This window comes from Sander lucioperca, chromosome 5, assembly GCF_008315115.2.
Source record: "Sander lucioperca isolate FBNREF2018 chromosome 5, SLUC_FBN_1.2, whole genome shotgun sequence".
Taxonomy (NCBI): Eukaryota; Metazoa; Chordata; class Actinopteri; order Perciformes; family Percidae; genus Sander; species Sander lucioperca.
Window position 1 is genome coordinate 20,990,488 of NC_050177.1, and position 21,905 is coordinate 21,012,392.

The window sequence follows — 21,905 nt, forward strand, 5'->3', positions numbered from 1 at the left end:
TAGATGGTCTGATTGCATATAAAAAGGAACAATAGGAGTTTTCATAGTTCTTAACAAGAGCCACTCCTAAATTCAAACTGCAGTTTGTCACACTGTTTGAGAAGTAGGAGAGAAAGAAAAGGAAAGAGTCGCAGGAGAGGTCACAAAACAGGAACAGAAACTGGAAAGCCTGTTGAGCAGGTTTGCTGAGTGATACTATCGTCACATGCTCAGCTGTTTTACATGTAAACAGATATCCCAATGCTATAAAATCAAATACATCAAACATGTGCTGTGAAGTATTTTCTGTAGATATGAAACCCCTAAGCTGCCTGTATTGGAGTTTTGGATTTTAATGTGAGATGGATTTTATTTAATAATACGCTCTAAAGAGAAGTGAGTAAATACACAGTAAGGTGTAAGTTAGTGCAGTGGCACAATAAGTACTCTACAACAGACTGTGTGCCACCTGCTGTATGTAAACGTGACTGCACAATCATGGGCCACATTAGGATTGAAAACATTTTGCAAATGCTTTAAAATAAATGAATTGCATGTGATTCCGGTTTCCTCCTGCTGCCTACTATCACTTTAAGTCAGTGTTGATTTTTAAATTTAAATGTAGAAATGATTTGTTCAGACAAATAAAAAGAGAATCCCATAAATCAAGCTCTGGCAATTTTATCTCGAGTAAGATACACATCTGTTGCTTCAAAGCAAGGGCATTAGCAAAGCAACCCTGTCCCATCTCTGCACTCTGCGATTCAGCACTGCTGCAGATACTGTTGCTGCAGATCTACAGCACAATGGAGTCTGAAGTGATCTTTCCCTTTTTATCTGGGGGTGGTGATTGACAAGAGTGAGGGCGCTGGTGAAGGGGAATGAGCCTGGCTGACAGGATGTCCACAGAGACAAAAAGGAGGAGATAAGGCTGTGGGAGCCATAGCTCATAGTGTCTAGGGCATGTGCAGCGGTGCCTATCACATGTTTAGCTTTAGATTGCTGATGAAATTGGTCTTTTCTGTTACAGGAAGTTGAAAATCCAACAACTAAATGGATAAGGAAGCGTCTAACTAAAAGTAGCACACTTAAATGAGGGATGTACAGTAGAAAAGAAACACAACTTCCTACATTCTGGCTCACACTAATACCCCTTTCACACCAATGGTTCTACCAGGGTTATACCAAGGTTGACTGTGTGTTTGAATGGGAATGAGTGGGTTTGATCAGGGTGGACTAGGATAGATTTCAATGTGAATTGCGCACGACCTGGGTCACTAACAGCCGGGGCGGGACAAATTATGTGATTGGTTGGAAATGACAGTGGGGCAGTCGTTACAGGTCGCCGCACAATGTTGCCTCATTGTGCTTTATGCTGAGTTTTCATCATAGACTGTATAAAAACTAGGATTATTACAGGCAGCTTTAACAGCAGAGCGGAGCGTTTCAATTCATTTCCGAACAGTCCGCTGGCAGTGGGTGCTCGGGTGTTCATTAGTCTGCCTTTTGAAGAGCGGTAGCAGAGTTTTACGGGCAAAACTGCCTATAAAAACTAGGGTTGGGAATCTCTTGGCACCTCACAATTCGATTCCGATTGAGGCCAACGATTCGATTCTAAACCGATCATTGATGCATCTCGATGCAACAATTTTTTTATGTACATTTCCATGCGTGATTTTTAAAAATATACATATAAATCTGAGTTTGCTACTCAGTTTGCTAATCACTTCCTAGACAAAGCAGCTATAGGTTTGTCACACACAAGTTTTAATGAAATGTTTTGTCTACTAAGGTTTTTATTTTGTAGTCATTCCATGCTTAAGCCTTAAACATGGTTATGAAAGTCCCCTTCTCTCCCAGTAATCTTCCATGTCAGTGGTCATGTTTAAAGGTGGAGAAGTGGCTTCTTAGAACATGAAACATGAGGTGGTCAGATGTAATGTGATAAAGTAGATGAACAGCCTATATGGGTTTTGCCTAATTATTGTATGTATGTCTTATTAGATCATGTGTATATATACAAAATAGAATTTTTTTTTTTTCTTCCTTTCGGACATCTTTTTTTCTTTCTGCACTCTTGCCTAAACTCTAAGTTGTTGTCTATTATCCCATCCTCGTTCAGTCACTCTGTTTTCTGATTTGTACTTGTCTGGAGACAGTAACTTTTAAATAAAAATCTACACAATTTTTTTCGATTATTATCTGAATCGAGCATTGAATCGTCTAGAGAGAATCGCGATGCATCTAAGAATCGATTCTTACTATTGGAGAGATAAGATACACAAGGCTCTACAAGATATCTTCAAGCGTGAAATACCCTTTGAGAGTAAAACTATGCTCTTTGGATACATACCTGGGGAGTGGCCGAAAAGAGATAAACATTTAATAAATATATTGTTGGTGGCCTGTAAAAAGAGTATTACTAGGAAATGGTTATCACAGGAGAGCCCAACTTTAAATATATGGATGGACATTTACAAAATGGAGAAGATAACAGCGTTTGTTAATCTAAAATGGAGAATTTTGTTTCATACTGGGAAAACTGGGTCATATATGTCACGCCCCGTAGACCTGATTTTATTTTTATTTTTATTTTTTTTTATTTTTTTTTTTTTCCCCACAGACCAGTGATTATGTTGTATGGAAAGGATCACTCCCTACCTGTACATAGTTTTTGCTTGTTTGTTTGCTTGTTTTTCTCTTTTATTTTTTATTTTGTTGATTTCCCTTTTCATGTTTTCAGATAAGAAAAGATACTTTGGCACTTGGGGCAGACAACAGATGTAAGATATGTGGTTATAAGATGTATGTGATGAATATGAATGCCTGACTCTGAATGTCAATAAAAAATAAATTACAAAAAAAAAAAGAATCGATTCTTTTTCCCACTCCTAATAAAAACCCAGCGTAAGAACGTAAACGTATGACAATACGTTTTGTTTAATTCTCTCTGCACCGCCGCTCTTACTCCTCTCTCTCGCTGGAGACAACCGTCTGCCGTTAAGTGCGGCTGCTGGGGTAGTGTGAATCTCTCTTTTTAAAAAGAGTCGTGAAGCCAACCGCAAAGCCCAACTTTACTTTAAATGAAATCAGGACAAAGAGAAATGTTCTCTCCTTATTACTAGAGTAACTCCTTTTTCCAAGCTGCTGCAAACAAATATGCCGAGGAGGAGAAATCAATCTGGACAGAATCATCTGATAAGTGTTTGATGGTTATTTATTTGTTTAAGAATGTAATCATTACATTACATGTAATTTAGCTGATGCTTTCATTCAAAGCGACTTACAATTGCTATGCTCCAGTAACACCTCTGGAGCAACCATGGGTTAAGTGCCTTGCTCAGGGACACATTGGTTGATATATCGCAGTGGGATTCGAACCCGGTCTCCCACACCAAAGGCATGTGGCATATCCACTGCGCCATCACCACCCAATCACTGCGAAAAAATCTAAAAAAACATTAGTTCTGCTGGTATACAGATGGATTGGAGTATGTGATGTTAGCCGTTCACTGAATATTACGTGTAACGCCCCGCCCATTTCTAGCACTTAAGGTAACTGTTATGCATTGCTCCCAGGTTGACCCAGGTGAGCTCTGAATTGTCATGACCAGCGGTATACCCATGTAGACTGGCTTGGTTTGAATTTCCAAAAGGAGGGTTAAATTGGGGTTTAGTTGTACGTATAATGCCTAAAACTAGTGATGGCCAAACAAAGCTTAAAGTGCCCATATTATGAAAAAATCACTTTTTCTGGGATTTGGGGTCTTATGTTGTGTCTCTGGTGCTTCCACACACATACAAACTTTGAAAAAAAATCCATCCATGCTGTTTAGAGAGATACGGTTTCTGAATGTGTCCTGCCTTCAGTCTCTGGGTGAGCTGTTCAAAATCAGCACGGCTTGTGATGTCACAAGCCGAAACGAGCAGGCTAACCGCAACCATTAGCTCGTAGCGTTAGCATGCTAACACTATGGCTAACGCTAGCATGCTAACGCTAGCATGCTAACGCTAGCATACTACCTCGTTCTCAATAGCAAAGCACTGCTACAACACACACAAGTTCACCATAATCTACAAAAGAACTACTTACATGTGCATTTAGAAGTCTCCCAGCTAATCCTGCCTTGTAACTGAGCAAAGTTGTAGAAACAGCCTTTCTTTTACTGTCTATGGAGCTAGCTAGCTGACATGATCTACATCTGAGCTACTGGGCATGTGCAGTGCAATCAAAGATAGTACAGAAGAAGAAGAAGAAAAGAGGTCTCACTCTGTAGCTAAAACGGAGACCAGCTGAAAAGAGGATCTGCAGCAGTGAGAGAGAGCACTGCAGTACAACACAAATATGGTGTTTTTTGAAAATTAAACCATGTAAACCTATTCTGGTACAACCTTAAAATACAATTATGAACCTGAAAATGAGCATAATATGGCTGCTTTAAAGGTCCAGAGAATTTGGCCCCCCCATGAGAAAGAGCACTAAGGCCTATATAAAAGAGACTTCAGATACAGTATTAGGGGACCACTGAGGCCTATATAAAAGAGACTTCAGATACAGTATTAGGGGACCACTGAGGCCTATATAAAAGACTTCAGATACAGTATTAGGGGACCACTAAGGTCTATATAAAAGCATCCAAAGAGCACCATGTCATGGGACCTTTTAATAAAGCTTAATTTGAACCATTTTCTTGCCCACTAGATGGTGCTTTCTGTTCAAAGGACTGAAAGCACACTGAATTTCCATTTCTTGAGTCTCTAGTGGGATCAACAAATAAAACTAGCCTAATGGTTCACGAAGCTTCATTTAGACATTACTACTTGAAACACTCCTTAATTAAGAGATTACAAGTAATAAGAGGTTTATTATTTTCTTGGTCTCTTTCAACCATACCTATCAAACACTGAAAGTGTGCGAGAGCTTTTTTGTTGTTCAAAATGTAGTTCAGTTGTTGAGCCCTGGTCGTGCCACCTGCGGGAACATGGTATCGACCTTCCTCATCAACGGCTTAATCATCCAGTCGGTGAGGGCAGCATAAAAAAAAGCTCTTTACAACACAATGGCCCTCCGCTAAATACTTATTTGGTGAAGCTCACGTTTGTTGAAAATGTCAGAGATCTTGATTTAAGTTGATTTTTGTGGAGCAAATATCCCAGTTGCTGGAAGTGTCTTTCAGTCAGTACTGGTGAGGGTCTACTTGTGATCACTGTTCATCTTTGCTAATTCCGTTTTTCTGTGATGCATTCTTGGCATCGTGGTTTTTGACACTTGTTCCTCTTGTCTCGTTATTTCTGCAGTGTGTGACAGTCGGATGAACTTGCATTTTGCCTCTCAAAAATCCTGACATTTGCCAGACAAAGAAAGAGCCAGGTAAGAGGAAATCACAAGCAGACCCTCACCAACACTCACTGAAAATATCTGGTTTAACACATGGAGCTCCATGAGCTTGGCTTGCTTATGTTTGTCTATCCATGTATAGAATGTATGGTTGTGCCACAAGAGTAACTGTTAAACAATAGACTGTTATTACCAGAGATAGAAAAAGAATTATTCAGCCGAATGCGTTCACTTCAACTATTGTAGGCATCTATATTATATGCTACACTTATCTCATATGATAAGGAATCCAGTAAAGATAGAATGAGGGCTTGGAGTTTGGATATTAAAGAAGATATCGAGGAAACTGAGTGGTCCAAAGCATGCTTAAAAGCTCAAATACAATCGATTAATACAAGAATGAAGTTATTGCAACATAAATGGTTGATGAGGACATACTTAACCCCTGAATGCTTAACAAATGGTCCCCGGACATTCCAGACACGTGTGAAATGTCTAATTGAGAAAGGAACTTTAATTCACTGTGTATGGGAGTGCCCCAAATTGGTAAATTTTTGGAAAGTGGTTGTCTGTACACTAAGTAACATCACAAAAACTCAAATACCGTGCATTGCAAAACTTTGTATTTTAGGGATATACCCAGATCATCTCTCTATCAATGACAATCAGAGGATTCTTATTGATTTTGGCCTTCTGCAGGCCAGGAGGATGGTTGCTTTGAGCTGGAAAGAGACTGAAATATCTTCTGCACACTCTTGGATCAAGGAGATGACAATGTGTATTACTTTAGAGAAGTTAACGTACATTACAAGGGGTAAAGCACAACAATTTGAAGAGATGTGGGCACCTTTACTTGATTTCCTTAAGAAATAAGAGGGTACATGTATTAATGTTTTGAGTGCGACATATTTTTGTTCTGTTTTGTTTTATTTTAATTACTGCTGCTGTGATCAACATATTTGGAAGGTTTTTTGTAACTTATTTTCCTTTTGGTGATATAATTTTTGTTACTTGGTTACGGTCTGTTCTATTGGGAAATCAATAAAAAAACTATTGTAGACATAACAGGCTCTCCATACTTTTCAGTCCTGCCTGAATAGGATTGTTTTTTTGAAGTGAGAGCAGCTGTCTGAAGTTAAAACTAGACACTGACTACAGACATTCCTTTACCCTTTGTGTGATAATAGGAGTTTTAGCTCCTTCGCCATCATTCAGACACCTAATCAGCCGTGGCTTGCAAACGCACCAAGTGGCTCTTAACGTCTTCTGAAGGTTCAGTTTTTGGGTTTCTACTTTTGATCTCGAATTGCAGTCTTTGTGGGTAGCTTCGAGGCAGGAGAGCATCGATTAGCTGCTTAGTTCTGTTGTTCTGAGGCATGTCTGAACACATTGGGCATTTGTGTTTTTCCATTTGTGTTTTATTTTGCAGGGATGATGTCTGCAAAGCTGCAGGGAAGGAGTTAGGCTGTTGAGTAAAAACCACACAAACCAATAGATCATTACAGAGAGCTGCTTTGAATTATAAGTAGGAAACAACTATTTATTATGATATCAATACATTTTTCTATATACACACGGTAATAAAAATGCAGTCTTAGTAGCACAATGAGTTGTTTACAAGTATGACTTCTTTCACTGTTCAGGCATACTGCAAGTCTTTCCCCTTGATTGCTTGAGCAAATTTGGACTTTCTTTGTGGAAAAAAATATTACTAATGTTTTTTTGCTAACAAATTCATTTACATATGAATAAATAAAAAAACATTGTGTTGTGATCCATTACCAGTGAAAATATTTTAAACACACGTTCTTTAAAAATAACTGATGTGCAAATGCTCTACAATCGAGTGTGCACCCCTAAGTATTAAGAATGAAATGTAACATTGAGCGTTCTTGAAATGGCAATACTGAAGAGCAAAAATACAAGAAAATGGTTTGACAGTAAAACAAATAAATGAAACGGCAAATTCAAGTAAAACAGGATTAAGTTAAAACAAATTTAAAATCCCCCTAGCCTCTGACATAGGGGCTAGTACATAATTCCACTATTAAATGGCACAAGAGAGCAAACAAAATATTTTCCTGGCTAAAAAGATAGCTTTAAGTCTGTAAAACAAGAGATCAAATCATATTATACATAACTAGAAAATATGTTCCCAAAACATGTCAGTGTATATTCATGTGAAAATGTACAAGTACAGTAAACTATGCAAGAAAATAGTCCTTTGCAATTATTCTATTTCTTTAAGGACAAACAATATACAGCCCTTAACTATGATAATATCTTTGAGTCACACAGACAAAACAAATATCAAATGTTCTCACAATACCTAAATTTGGCAACAGCAGGCAGGACTATAGAATGCTGCCCAAATGTGCAAACCATGCCAATCAAAGCAACTGATTAAATTCCATGATTGTACCATTAGTTCATCTCTCAAAGCTTACACTTGACTTCTATGTAACAGCATTTGATTTGGGACAATGAAAGCTCCCTCGTTCTGGATTCCTGTATTGCTCCACTGATCCTACCTGTACAAAAAGCATTCAGCAAAGTAAGGTAAGGAAGGATATATCTCCTCTTAGCTGTGCGATATATGTCAATGCCCATGCATTGTTTGTGAAGACTGATGACTGATCTTTCTGGAGCCTGTGTAAAGCAGTCTGCTTGTCCTTCAGCTTCTATGTGCCACAGTCTGGGGACGAACCGGATCGCTGCCTTTTTACCCAAATTTCATCCTCCTCTGTTTGCTTTTCATCGATCACGGCGCTCTGCTTCTCTGTGTTGGACAGCTTCACATCATCCGGTGTCCCGCTGGCCTTTGGGGACTTGAGGCTCTCGCTCTCCTCCGTTTCCCCACTCTCCAAGGACAACGCCATGACGGGGGCCTCCAGGTCGGCCTCAGCGGACAGTGCCCCGGGTGTTTGGCAGAACTCGTCATCCTCATCGCTAAGGATGTCTGTCTCCTTCACCTCTTCCGGGTCCTCGTATTCTTCTAGGTCAAACTGTTCTTCCACCCAGCGGTCTGTGTCACCTGCTAACTCTGACTGCTGCGGCTCATCTGGTTTGTCGTCCTGCTGCAGCCGATTGGAGCTGGGCTCCTGTGGTGAAGCAAGGTCCTGTTCGGGTTCTCCGTCAAAAACAATGTCGGTGTCTATGGTGAAACGGTTGCGCACTAACTTCCTTCTGCCTAGAGTTCTGGTTGGTGCAGATGCTGCAGAAAAACAGGTTGTCATAAAACATCAAATAAATACATAATAGAAATAAGTTAATTAACACTTTCAGGACAATACTTTGGACTTTGGTACCAGTCATTTCTCACATTATGAGTACTACATGAACAAAAACGTCATTTGTTGATTAATCAACAATGAGCAATACTGGTGTAGAGCACAGTATAATTACATAATAAAGGTTGTCCTGTCTGGACAGGGTATCCTACCTGCATTGTAAATACAAAAAATCATTTTAAAATGATTCGTAGTATCAGTTACAAAATATTAATTGAAGTTAGGGATGCCCCGATTGATCATTATTGGTTGATATGGAGAATGTGTGATCAGGGGCTCGGCATTAATCTCTTCTAGCCGCCGATAAACTACACACAAAGTTAAACACTCAACCAAGAGTTGCCATTACGGTCTGTTTTGAAATCAGTATTATTAATCCCACTTTATTTCTTGCAGAGGTGAGTTTAAATTTAGTTGCAAACATATCAAGTGAATACAGCCCATGGATGTATAATGGTACAGCAGGGTTTGCAGTTTTGTGCACTGTAAGCTGTAGCAGGGAAAGTTAACACCCGTTTTCCGGTGCGTTCTTGATGCCAACTTTTTAAAGTGGTTGCCGAAATTGACAATACGATGTTTTAAGATGCCTATATTTGGAGCAATTCATTTCTTATGTAACTATACCACACATTTTAATAATGAAACAATGAGATATAATGGCTTGCAATATAATTTCCCATCCCTCTCAAATAGTGGTGCAACGGATCACAAAACTCATGAATCGGCTCACCGTTTTGACTCACAGAATACATTTTTGGATCAGCACAAAAAAGCGGGGGAAATGTAATAATTACTTCTTTCACCAGTAAATTTCTGTTAAAAGAAAAAAACAGATGAGAAAAGGGTATTTTACAATAACTTTGAATGCACCACGAGGTGTTTTTCCGACAACAGCAGTGACCAGTGCTAGTTTGGGTCTTTTAGCTCATAGCTTTAGCGGCAGACTGTTGTACGTTCTGCTGTTGGAATCCTCTACAGCAGGAGTGGCCAACCAGTTAGGTATAAAGAGCCACAAAAAAAAACGCACCATAGCAAAAAGCCACACAACACATGCACGTCCACACTACAACAGCAACAGTGTCTTCCAGATCTAATGACAGTCATAATACATAGCAGTTTTCATAGTTTTTTTTCTCACTTAGATTGACTCAGTGGGAAACCTGACAGTCTTTGTCATCCACAATCCTTTTCAGGTCTTGCTTGAACTCGGTTGTGGCCACTCGAAGAACTCTCTCACTCATTTCTCACTAAAGGGGCTTTCAAACAATCAGATTCAGCAGTGAAAGGGTTAACGGGGAAGGTGATCTGTGGCCGCTGTTTTTCCTCAGGTTGCAGAATCTGTCCTCAAAACTCTGCTGCATTATTTTCCATTTTAAAATAATTGGCAGATGTATTGGCAGATGCATTCAAATGTGTTTTTTTTTTTTTTACTTATCTGAAATACTGTATGTTTCAGAAAAGTTAAAAACAACAATCAACCAATGACACAGCCCCCAGCCACACAGGAAGAGCCTCACAGGAGCAGGCAAAGAGCCGCATACGGCTCAAGAGCCACAGGTTGGCCACCCCTGCTCTACAGTGAAATACACTTTTACACTGTTTAACTGTCAGCATTTTAACAGTGTTTAATCCAGTTACTACTGCAGCTAACGGTAGGCTAACGTTACCTGCTGTGAAAAGTGTTGTGTTTACTAGCGTGACATGCAGCGATGTTTGTGTTGCCTCCAACGTCTGTTTCGGAGCATCACAGAGCAGCGCAGACATGTAAGTGGCACCATTATGAGGCACTGAAATCCGCATTGCTATTTTGTCCGGTAGATACCGGCCACCGGTGCCATATTAGCACCGGATTTTAACATGAGCCGTTAACATGAACAGAAAATTGCGTTGCCTGTATCTTTTCACGGAAGACGCGCGTGTGGAAAGCGGTCGCACAACGGCTGAAATGTTGTGTTGTGCATGAACGTAGTGTTTAAAATTTACAGAGACAACCAAATAAAATATTGACTTTTGAAAAAAAAAAAATTTTTTTAAATAAAATGAACAGGTGGTTGCCAAAGGTGGGTAGTCTCAGAGACTACGAAACAATTGCCAATTGACTCAATCTGGTTGCCAAGGGCAACCATACTGTTGAGACCTGGACGCACCAGATAAAAAAAAAAATCAAACGCTACTTACAATCATCAGACTTTCCAATTTAAAAACTTGCATAGTGCCCTAATTTGATGTAGGAAAATGGTATAAGAAACAAGACTGACTTGTGATTCTAATACTAAAGAGCGACACACCATTATATAGCCGGTTAAACTGTCACCTGGTGGAGATCCTAATACACTACAACAGGCAAACACAGCTATATCTAAACAAAACGACACAAAAATGATCGGCGTCAGCCCTCTATTGGCAAATATTGCTCATTCAGGGTTTCCCGCAGCACTTTGCAGCTCGGGCGGCCGCCTAAGCTGGGGAACCCCACCGCCTTAACTAGGTCGTCAAAAAAACAAACAAAAAAATCCGCTGCACAAAAGGCCGTCAAGTGCATCTTGGACAATAGCGCGAACGCGCTTCACACCGCGAGCGGGCACGCGCGCCACACAGCCGAAATGAGAGAAAGAAAAAGAGACGTGGTCCGTCGCTGTCTGGAGGATAACTAGCTAGCCAGTTGATATCGCGCGGGTCCATGAGAACAATCGCCATTTGACCGTCGCATGTGCGTCGGAGTTTGTCAACAAATGTGCGGCAGCTGGGGCATGCCCGGGCAGAGACGGGGTGATGGACTTATCGGAGTGTTGGCATACGGTGGGCAGAGAACACATATATATATTTCTCTGTCCTGTTCTTCACATCAGTGAGGCTTTCTTCTCTTGTTTCAACGAAGTGAATACATGACGAATTGACTGGAACTATCCATCACCTCTCGAGCGTGGATTCTCAACGTCCCGGCTGTTGCCCAGTCTTTGAGACACAGCCGTTGTCCGTTTTCATCACTACACGCGGTTCACAATACACGGTTAGTTAGCGTAGTTACACGCAGTGAAATGACGTGTCCAGTTTTTATTTCACGCATACTATCTGCTGGAGTGTGAAGCTATGGGCTGAGCTCTGTTATCTCAGAGCAGTTTTGGAGAAGAGTTGTCGGGCAAAGTGGAAGAGAGCGTGTCACGGAGGATAATGGGAGCAATGGCAGTAAAACTGTTATAGCACTTTTTTTGAAAATAGTTTGAGCTTAAAATTGCACATTGCAACTGTTATTTTGAAAAGCTGGTTATTTATTAATTATTATTATTTAAATTTAATATTTAGTGTAGGTGTAGTACAGAGTCTGCACTACAGAGATGTATTAATTATATATTTAATTTGATATTTAGTGTAGTGTGTACTACACTAACACTGATGTACCCCCCCCCAGATGGCAAACCTACCACCTTAACTAACACATTTTCTGCGGGAAACCCTGTCATTGATGATCGGAAATTGTTATCGGAGACTAAAAATGTGATCGGGGCATCTCTAATTGAAGTTCAAAGCATAACAATCCAACCTCAAAGAATATTGTGATTGTGCCGAAACAAAATATCAGTCTGTTACATTTTCCAAAAATCACGATATTACCTGTAATTTTTGCTTGAATGCCATCTTCAATGCAATCTACCCCCATAAATAACTCTATAAATGTGGTTGAAACCCTAAATGAAAAGCTCAGATTCAATTTTTTTTGTTCAAAATATACTAAAGCATCCAATCTGTGTCAGGTAAGAATTCAGAATTGGGACACTTGGAGCTACAGACTGGCATTTACCTGCTCTATTTATGGTGGGACGGGCTCCCTTCAGGGCACAGAGGCGCTTTCCTCCAAAAGGCACATACTGCTGGTTGAGGGGTAAACTCTCCGTTTTTAGGAGCTGCCGGCGGTGCTTTTCCCTCAAGATGGAATGGACTGTCTTCAGAAAGTCCTTTCTACTCTCTGGAGAACTGAGGGAGACAGAAGGGCATGTTATCAGTTTGTCGCTCTGTAGATAGCAGCGGTATCAGTGGCACACAAGCGTCAGTCTCCAGTGGAATTAAACCTCCATTAGAAGAGATCCTCACCTACAGCACAGCTGGAATGTCCTCTCTGGCCTTCCCTCTGACTCCGACTTTATGTGGACAATTTCACACACAGCCGAGCCCTCGCCATCTGAGAAAGTAATCGACACTCACATGTGATCTCTGAGATTTTCTGAAATAATCATATCTATGTTTAGAATAATGTATTTCAATACAGTACTCTGCATTTTTCATTGCATTATCTACCTGCATTGCCCAAGGATCTGACTTGAAGAGCGTCAGTTGGGATCATGTGACGGAATCGGAAGGGGTCTTTTTCTTCAGAAGATATAGAGACACGATGGGAGCCACCCTACAATCATTCAAACAAAAAATGTTTCCTGTGAAATGAGCTTCATCCAGTTCTAATCAGCTTTAATGCTGCCTTTACAAGTGACCCACTAGACTGAAACTGAAAGTGGCACATGGGCAGTGAATTTACAGTGCTTTAACAAAATAGGTTATATTTTTAAATGGGCTTTGGTGTTGGCATCTTGCTTGTGTGGAAACATACCATTTTCTTCTTCTGCTTGGATCCATCCTTGCATACAAAGACCACTGCTGTTTTGAACACTTAAAAAGCAATGGGAAAAAAAGACCATCAATTATCACTAAAAGGCTTCAGATGACTTAGCCCTTCTCATTACATAATCATGGAGGAAACTCATCCCTGACATACCAAATGTAGCGATCTGGGGCTCTTTCTTCCATTTTCCCAAGGAGGCAGGGGGGTTGATCCAGGTCACACTGGTGTGGAGTAGCAGGTCACCCATGGACAGATCAGCCACCTGGCAAAAGCAACAGTCACTCCACATGTGCTCTTTATGTCAGAGTACAGAGCCAAGCCACTTTTGTCCTACCTACCTCTTTCTTTTCACCACTCTGCTCAGTGATGAGCAGGTCGAACACTGCCCCAAACTCCTCATGGATCTTCTGCATTTCGTTGATGTGACTGGCAACTTTGTTCATGGCTTTCATGGCAACTTAAGGCAAGCAAAAAACAACACAGTTAGCATTGCATTGTTGTGACCGTATGCATTCACCCTCGCCTGTCAAAAATGATTTCATCTTATCCGCCTTGTGACCGGCTCTTACCATCCAGGTGGTAATGCTCCTCACTGTCTGGGTCTGTGAGCGAGTAGAGCTCCTTCAGCAGCAGGGGATACTTCAGCACCCTTTGGATGGGTTTGATCAGGTATGACTCAAGGGTGGAAGAGTGCTGCTGCTTGGGGTTGCGGTCATCCAGGAAGGCCTTGAATTCATGATCGGTTTTGGCTGGAATGACCATTAAAACACTTATTGCAACACTTGACTTTTGTCTTTTGCACAATTGATTGTGTGTGCATGCACAGATAATTATAGTCTTTAGTAGTTTACTTGGATACATTTGTTTATGGTCTGTAATTCACAGTTCACAAAAGGATTAAGTTCTTTTTTAGCTGAAGTTGGCAGATATTACCCAGGTTACTGTGGCATAAACAGTGATCTTGTGGAAACCCAGATCCAGTTAGTGTTTATTTTACCTTGCTTTACATTAGAAATGACCAGCAGACAAGTCAAAAGTACTGAACCGTTTCATGCTTTTTGTAGACAAGTCATTTTATCTAAGAGCAGGCAACACAAGTGGGCAGTCATATTGTTTACAGCCTTAAAAACAGATTCATCCAAATAAGACCTAGCCAGACTTAGTATGGCCAACAACTAGTTGACTCATTGAATGTAAATGCAGCAAACAAAGCTATCCACTCGAATGTTAAAAAGGGAGTGTGTGTACTAGCTAGAGAACAAATTGTTCAACACTGCTCATTATACTGTATATCATACAGTGTTGCAGGGCTGTTTAGCCCTGGGAGCCACCAGTTTGAAAATATGCAGAGGTCAAATGGACAACTGTCTGGCTGACAACTCTGCAGAGCAGATTTATGGAGCCTTGCAGGATATGGCAGATGGTTGATGGATAAATACATCTTCTCCTTTGAGCCCAGGAAGAATGTCGACCCAAGAGCACATTTACTTACCCTTTACGAGGACCTTAGGGACTTTGGTGTGGCTGGCGCAGAAAGCACTGTAGATTTTAAAACGGTCTGCGTAGTACAGGAAAGAGCCTCCCAGGGAGAAGAGGATTTTCTGCGAAAAAGGGACGAGAAGTTACCCAAACAGTCCTCATAAAAGACTTTATGGGTGTTTAAATGTTTGTTGACAGTCATATCTTGTTGGTTTCTCAAAGAAGGTATACCTTGAACTGATCCACTCTCTCCAATTTCTCTAGATCTGGAACCAATCTGGTCCCGTCTTCCAGGGTCTTGAGAAACTCAACCTGGAACTCCACCATTTCCGGCAGGTTCCCAAACAGTACATCCAGCTGGAGGAAAAGAGCATTTGAGCAAAGTCAAAATAAATTCTCCTATTGTTACAGTGTGTGTTCTGTAATATTTCTAAATATCTTTATCTGGTGCATCCAATATTAGCCATCTGCTACAGTTAGAGCATGGAAATACTCAAATAAAACCAAATGAATTACATTATTGCAAGTGCATGTAAAACATCTCTTCACTTTACAAACCACCCCCTCTCTCATCATCCATCCCCTCTCTCATCATCCATCCCTCTTGTCCTTGTTCACAGCCTACTCTTCACATGATTATGTAACCCACTTTTCTTAGAACATTTAAACAGTGTTGGCAGTTAAAGACAACTACCCCTCAAAGGCTCAAATTTTACATACGTCATCCTGTGTGAGGAAGGTCTCTTTCTGCAGTGGGGTTAAATATCTCCCGATGAGGCAATTAAGATCCTGCAAGACAAGAGTGAATTCTATTTGATTCAGGGTTGTCCAAGCCATTACATGGAAAACAGACATGAAAAACACACAGCTCCTCACAACAAAACAGTGATTAAGTTGCAGGGAAAGTCCCTCCAAGATCACAGACAGAGGTGCTGGCGGATGATTTTCTGCATGCACTTTACAAGAAATGGAAAGGAGCTCTATGGAAACCCAATAACATAAATGTCCAAGGCTGCAGTTACCTAAGCTAAACTGTAGAAAGCCTATTAGATCAATTAGTAGCTCTGCCAAAAAGTAGGGAAACATTCAACTTATCACATCTAACAACATTTCACTGTAATTTATACATTTCTATCTCATATTGTTACATAATCAACTCAAGCAACCTCCTAAGAAGACCAGCCTCAAATATTTCATCTGATTAACAAATAAGTGAATTTTTTTTAGAAGGTAAAATGTCTTCATGGGTTAGACAAAGTAATGCAAATAGAGATGTTCCGATACCAGTATCGGCTCCGATACTGCCTAAAACGCTGGTACCGGGAAGTACTGGAGTTTATGCACCGATTCCGATACCACGTAATAAAGCCCTAAATAAAATCTACGTTAAAGTAGTTAATTTATGTTCTTTTTCCGTTATAACTGACTGTCAAACTGCATAATAAAAGAAAGTTCTGGGGCATTCATTGTTTGACTTTGTTCATGTTTCACAAAGAGTTTAACCTGAGCCAGACCAACAACAAAGATAGAAATCATATCACATCCATACAGAGATAGTAGTATACACTTGTTAAAACATAATACAATATATGACACACTGGTATCGGATCAGTACTCGGTATCGGCCAATACACAAGTTCAGGTATCGAATCAGTAATGGGAAGCAAAAAATGGTATCGGGCCATCTCTAAATGCAAAAATGCTTAAAAAAAAGCCCCAAGAGGCTAAATCATCTGTGCCCAAATTGGTCCAAAAAATGAAAAATATGTAAAGTGTCTAAGGAGTAGTCTTGAAAATAACATATAGCTAAAACTAACCAACAAGGACATATAAAAAAGGTATGTAGCCCACCGTATTTTTTAAATATGACTAACGCACAACTTAATGACCAACCTTTGCAACATTGATTTACTAATTGTTACTTCAAAGTTGAAGTCCCTCTTCATTTAGTCTTTTTCCATGATTTTGTCTTCCACTATATTACATTAGCAGTAAGTCCCACTACTGCAAACTGCACACAGACATATGATGTACGCACATGTCTGTCTGACTCTGGGTAATTGGAACAAATAGCCCAGGCCCACCAGAAATCGCTGTGAATGTTGTACAATACACCATATATCATGCATAATGTGATTTCTATAATAAGTATATATGTGCCCTTTGTAATGAGGTACGACATTTTAGATAGCCTTGACGTTATCCCATTATATACCCTCTAACACAGTTATTCCAGCAAGCCACATTATACCAGGCAGAAAAAGATTAGGCAATATCCAGGCAAGGGCACAGCTGTGTCCCTCCATGTCTCCTGGGACACAGATAAATATGTATTGGTCATGTGGAATAGGTAATGTGTAGGGCTAACACAACCTGAGGCAGACAGAAACACAGATCGATGGACAGGAGAAACACGCACACTCGCATAGACCATCTGCCCCTTACAAGTAAGATGAGTGATGCTTACTTTGACATAGGTGCGTTCGGTCTCCACAAGTTCGCAGATGACTTTGCGGAGCTTGTCGGCATCAGAGAGCTGTCGGAGAGTCGAGGGAGGTGGGAACGGCGAGTCTGGGCTAGGCGAAGAGGACACACACTCGGTGGGATTCATGTCATGGAGACTGCGGCAGAAAGCAGCGACCTGCTCCGTACTCTACAAAAGAATGGAACGAAAGAAAAGTGTTGAAGAAAAATGTGATGCAATTATGCAACTCCGACCTGAACTCCTAAAAGGAAATATCCAAAGATCTGTGAAATCAGCACCTCAAATATTAACTTGCAGGTGCCACTTTCCACCTACTGATGTGGACTGATCCATAACTGTGCAGAGAGTGAGCCTGGAAAGAGGCAGAGAGGCAGACCTAAAAAAAATCATTTGCACTAATTTGGTCTATTTTCAGTCTGTCATAACAATGTCTCTCCGCCTCCCTCTCCTTCACTTACATCCCTCTTTTCCCTGGCGTTTTCCTCCTACTGCCGGATCGGTGGTGTAATGATTCATCTCTTTTACAGAATCAAAATATACACAACATTGTCTGTCCACATACAGTGTGGGTTGCCATGGAGACCAGCCCTGATGTGCATTAGACTAAAATAGACCAAAATAGACCCCACTCAGCAACAGCCTACATGGCTTTATACAGTTAGTTTGTTTGCAACAGACTACAGCATCACAGGTCACAACAAAATGGCATTTGGCATTTTACATCAATAAAACACAAAACAGAAAGAATTCCATTCACACGCATCAAAACCTCATTCAATTTTATGAGGAAAGAATTTAATAGATCAAAGACTTTTTATTTTAAAGTAGATGACACAAAGATTTACTGAGAAAGTTGCAGGGAGCAAACGGTTATGGCGACATAACAGGAATCACTAGCAGGTACTGACACCACTGAGTGTATAACAGAGAGTTCTGGTTGGTAATATAGGAATGTTATAGGCCAGACAGAAGCAATTCATCATGTCACTCCTCTGGGAAATAATAATATAGCCTCCATACAGCTGCAGAAGATGGAACGTTATCATTCTCAGATAAAAACATTCTTAGCTACTAGCCATCAGTCTACAATCTGAGGGCATCAAAACTGTGTTTTTCTTAAGTGCATATACAAAATTACTGTCCATAAAAAAGTGCATATTCAAGTATGAGTAGATGCTAGGTAGAAACAACCATAGGTTAGATGCCATTAACTAAAATAAGAAAAAGAACAGAACAAAAGGCCATTGTGTTATCCAGTGACAGTCACGCATCTTTTCATGCAGCTTTGCAAATGACAATGGTTATCAGCATGTTATCTAATCAGACAGACACATCCATATGTGAGGCACGACAGCAGTTTGTCCCTCCTAATGTTCCCAAAATAACCAGGCAGCTCCCACCAAGATCAGCACATAAACTGGGAAGTGCTATCAAGTCTGTAAATTTAATGTTGCAAATGCAATTTAGACCAATGCACTGATGCTAATTTAGCTAAATCTGTAGTGAAAGAGCTGCTGCAATAGGCTTTTTGTCAACGGTGATGATGTTTTTGCTGATTAAACATGTTAGAATAAATGCAGCATAGTAATCTACAAGTAATCATCCATTATTTTCAAAACCATTTGGATGTGGAGTGGTTTTAAAAAAAGTTGCCTGACAAACGGTCTATTGCCCCGAAACACGCCTTCATTAATACATTTATCACTGATGATGTGCGGAATTCAGTATGTTGAACACAAAAAAAATCAGCATGAAAGATCCTGTCAAAACGGATCAATCGAGATCTGCTCCATAAGCATCCATAAAGAAAACATGTCACATCCCAAGACATAACGGTTTCCCTCAGTACAGCATGTATTTATTCATTCCTCCAGTACTCCACTGATGTGATAGTGTATATTTAGCTCAAAAGGAAGGTCAACATGACAGCAAAGAAGTTAGAAAACAAACATACTCAACAGCAGCACCAGATTGATCTCAATAAGTGGCGTATCTATGACACGCAAATTCGTATGCCATTATTGGCGTGTTATCAAGACGCATACTCGCTTTTTAGCGCGTTTATCAACACCGTTTGGCCTCCATTGACTTACATTACCTTGCATTTGCGTGTACGCCGTAGCGAGAAGGGGTGGAGGATGGGTCAACAACACAGGAGACCGGGGTTCGTGTCCCACGTGTCACGTTTCCTAAACTCAACCGTCGCTTTCTTCTTTTACTAAATCCAGCCCCGTTGTTCTTTTCCTAAACCCAACACGCGTGTCACGTTTCCTAAACCCAACCGTAGCTTTCTTCTCGCGATAACACGCCAAGTGGCGATAACACGCCAAGTGGCATGTATGTTTACGTCCACTGTATACAGCGTAGACATACAGAGCATGTACCTCCAGGCTGCAGAACAGTTTTATCCCCAGGGCCATCACAGAATTGAACAATCATGCCCCTCCCACCCCCCAGCCAGCACAGTTGCACTTTCTGGATAGGGATTCTATGCAACTGGATGCCTTGATAATGTTTTTTATATTTTTCTTATTTTATTTATTGTGTGAGTGTGTATATGAAAGTGAGTATTGTTTTAGAGGCTGCACAAGCAAATTTCGTTGTACGGTTCTACTGCACAATGACAATTAAAGTCTATTATTATCTATTAAATAACCCCGATTCATTCCTGCCTAATTAGTCAACGGAGCTCAACCAGTTTTACTGAGCCTAATAAGACAGCCACAGTCCAGTCACAGTCTTCACAATCTAGACTAATTAACACCATGGCAGCTTGGTGTGCATGGACAGTCATAGCATGGCAGATTGAAGTGAACGAACAGGGAGGGAGGGAGGGAGAAGTGATCAAAGCCTTCAATATCACATGAAAAGAACAATATGTAGATAAGAAAGGCTGTCATGAATAAAACTGAGATGCCAAGAGACTAGTACTTCCCCTAGTGAATGAAATATAGATTAAAAACAGTTTGAGAGCATGAAAGCACCGATGATGGTGCAGGGAGAAGATTGCACGTCTGCCCTCTGAAACTGAGATAAGCCAAAGATCACAGCTCAAAGTGCCAAGAGGGAAAACTCTGCAACAGTGAGAGAGTCACTGCAACAACGGTCAGGGTAGTTAGTCACGTAAAGTCCAAGTCATGTGGCATCATATCTGTGGAGCCTCAGCTCCTACATACAGCTTACATACAGCTCGTGGAGCACTTCAGTAATTATGGGGCAATTCTGCGCCACAACAGTGACTCACAGCTTCCTCTTGGCTGCTACAGTCAGACAAGAGGAGGTGGGAAACAAATGCTAAAGAGGAAAGGTGTTTTACTCTCACTGGAATAAGACAACAGCAGCTCTCCATCAACAGCAGCTCTCCATCTATCTCTCTATATATCAAGAGCTAGCCAGGGAAAGAAAAAGGAAACAAGGAAGGAATCTCACCAGATGAAGCATGTCATGGATGGAGTCTGAGGAGCGCTTGCTATGTTTACTCCACTTCAGGACGGACATACCCAGGTGCAGAGTGCAGGTGGACAGTCAGTTCCAGTTAAATTGCCAGAGAGAAAGAAAAAGTCAAGTCTATACTGCGCCTCTCCAACACATGTCTCAGCCCTTTTGTCTTTCCTCGGTTTAGAAAAAAGGAGGTGTTTGTGATGAAGGATGAGTGAAACTGCTCAGCCTCCTCCTCTCCGCCCACCAGTGCTTGCAGCCTTCCAACTCCTTCTTTTCGCCCTCACAGTCTGCTGTATTCCTGTCACTGATATTCTACTGTTTTCTCCCTCTTCTCTAAACTCAGGCACACAGTGTGAGTGTGAAGATCTGGCCAACTCCAGCAGCATTGTAAATGAGTCTTGATAATCCCCCAGACCAGGGAGAGAGAGCAAGGGAGCAGGAGGGAAGGAGTCTCCTCTTTAAGGTTGTGCTGGAGCAGGATTGGCTGGGTGAGCCACACCGCAGTAGAATATAAATGCGGGATTTCAGGAATAGAGGGTGAGTGATGGGGAGAGGGGAGCTGCAAAAAGGAGCCTGCTGCAGAGGACGGTGAATACCGGAGGTTTTACAGGACGAAAAAGGAAGAGTGGGAAATGTTTAGGCGTGCCAAAAATGTATTTAATAACAAAGTAATAAATCAAATGAGGTATGAGTTCCACAAGCGTAGAAACAAGCCTTTCGTCAGATCTGTAACTGAAACAAACACGAAAAATACAGCAGCAGATTTGACCACATTTTTAGATGTCCACCATCTCAGAGTAGACTCCAGGACTTATGTAACAATTGAGTCTTGTGACTTTTCTGGTGTGTCCGCTTTCCCTGTTATTTCCCAGATTGCCTTTCATCAACACCCCAACATTTGTACATCCAGACATTGACAGTGGTAGTACACAGTACCACATGGCACTAACCAATGTAACCATCTAAATATACGCCAGAACAAATACAGAGGCCAGGAATGGAGGCTATACTGCAAATTAGAGCTTAGATCGGGCCCAAAAAATCAAGCCCGACCCTACCTGAGCCCGTGCACGTTGCGTCCGAGCCCGGCCCGACACATCAACTGTAATTATGAGCCCGAGCCCGATTTAAACCCGACATTTCTTTAATACGTGGGCCGTTATAACTGACGTTCTCAACTACAATTCAGAGTTGTTTGAACTACAGAAATCTGTTTAGAATTATCTTAATAAATACAGGTAATGCAACAAGGACGAAGCATGTAAACTGCGCTGTTTGTTT

General features: G+C 40.9%; 1 protein-coding gene across 6 annotated transcripts in view; it reads right to left on the minus strand.

Annotated features, from left to right (window-relative positions):
* Nucleotides 1-6,830: 6,830 nt before the first annotated feature.
* The window catches only part of tiam1b (TIAM Rac1 associated GEF 1b), a 55,968-nt gene continuing 40,893 nt past the window's right edge, over nucleotides 6,831-21,905 (minus strand). For 3 of the 6 annotated variants that reach the window (XM_036001150.1, XM_036001151.1, XM_036001152.1), the window contains exons 16-28: nucleotides 17,166-17,351; nucleotides 15,419-15,487; nucleotides 14,930-15,055; nucleotides 14,712-14,820; nucleotides 13,789-13,968; nucleotides 13,558-13,676; nucleotides 13,373-13,481; nucleotides 13,208-13,266; nucleotides 12,901-13,006; nucleotides 12,697-12,784; nucleotides 12,407-12,579; nucleotides 8,007-8,531; nucleotides 6,831-7,966 (exon numbers count right to left, since the gene is read on the minus strand). In XM_036001150.1, the coding sequence (XP_035857043.1) occupies nucleotides 7,917-7,966; nucleotides 8,007-8,531; nucleotides 12,407-12,579; nucleotides 12,697-12,784; nucleotides 12,901-13,006; nucleotides 13,208-13,266; nucleotides 13,373-13,481; nucleotides 13,558-13,676; nucleotides 13,789-13,968; nucleotides 14,712-14,820; nucleotides 14,930-15,055; nucleotides 15,419-15,487; nucleotides 17,166-17,351 (1,899 nt within the window). In that variant the 3' untranslated portion in view covers nucleotides 6,831-7,916. Of the gene's footprint in view, nucleotides 8,532-12,406; nucleotides 12,580-12,696; nucleotides 12,785-12,900; nucleotides 13,007-13,207; nucleotides 13,267-13,372; nucleotides 13,482-13,557; nucleotides 13,677-13,788; nucleotides 13,969-14,711; nucleotides 14,821-14,929; nucleotides 15,056-15,418; nucleotides 15,488-17,165; nucleotides 17,352-20,612; nucleotides 20,810-21,905 lie in introns of those variants that run through there. The other 3 variants (XM_031297463.1, XM_031297458.1, XM_036001153.1) reach the window with 2 other exon arrangements.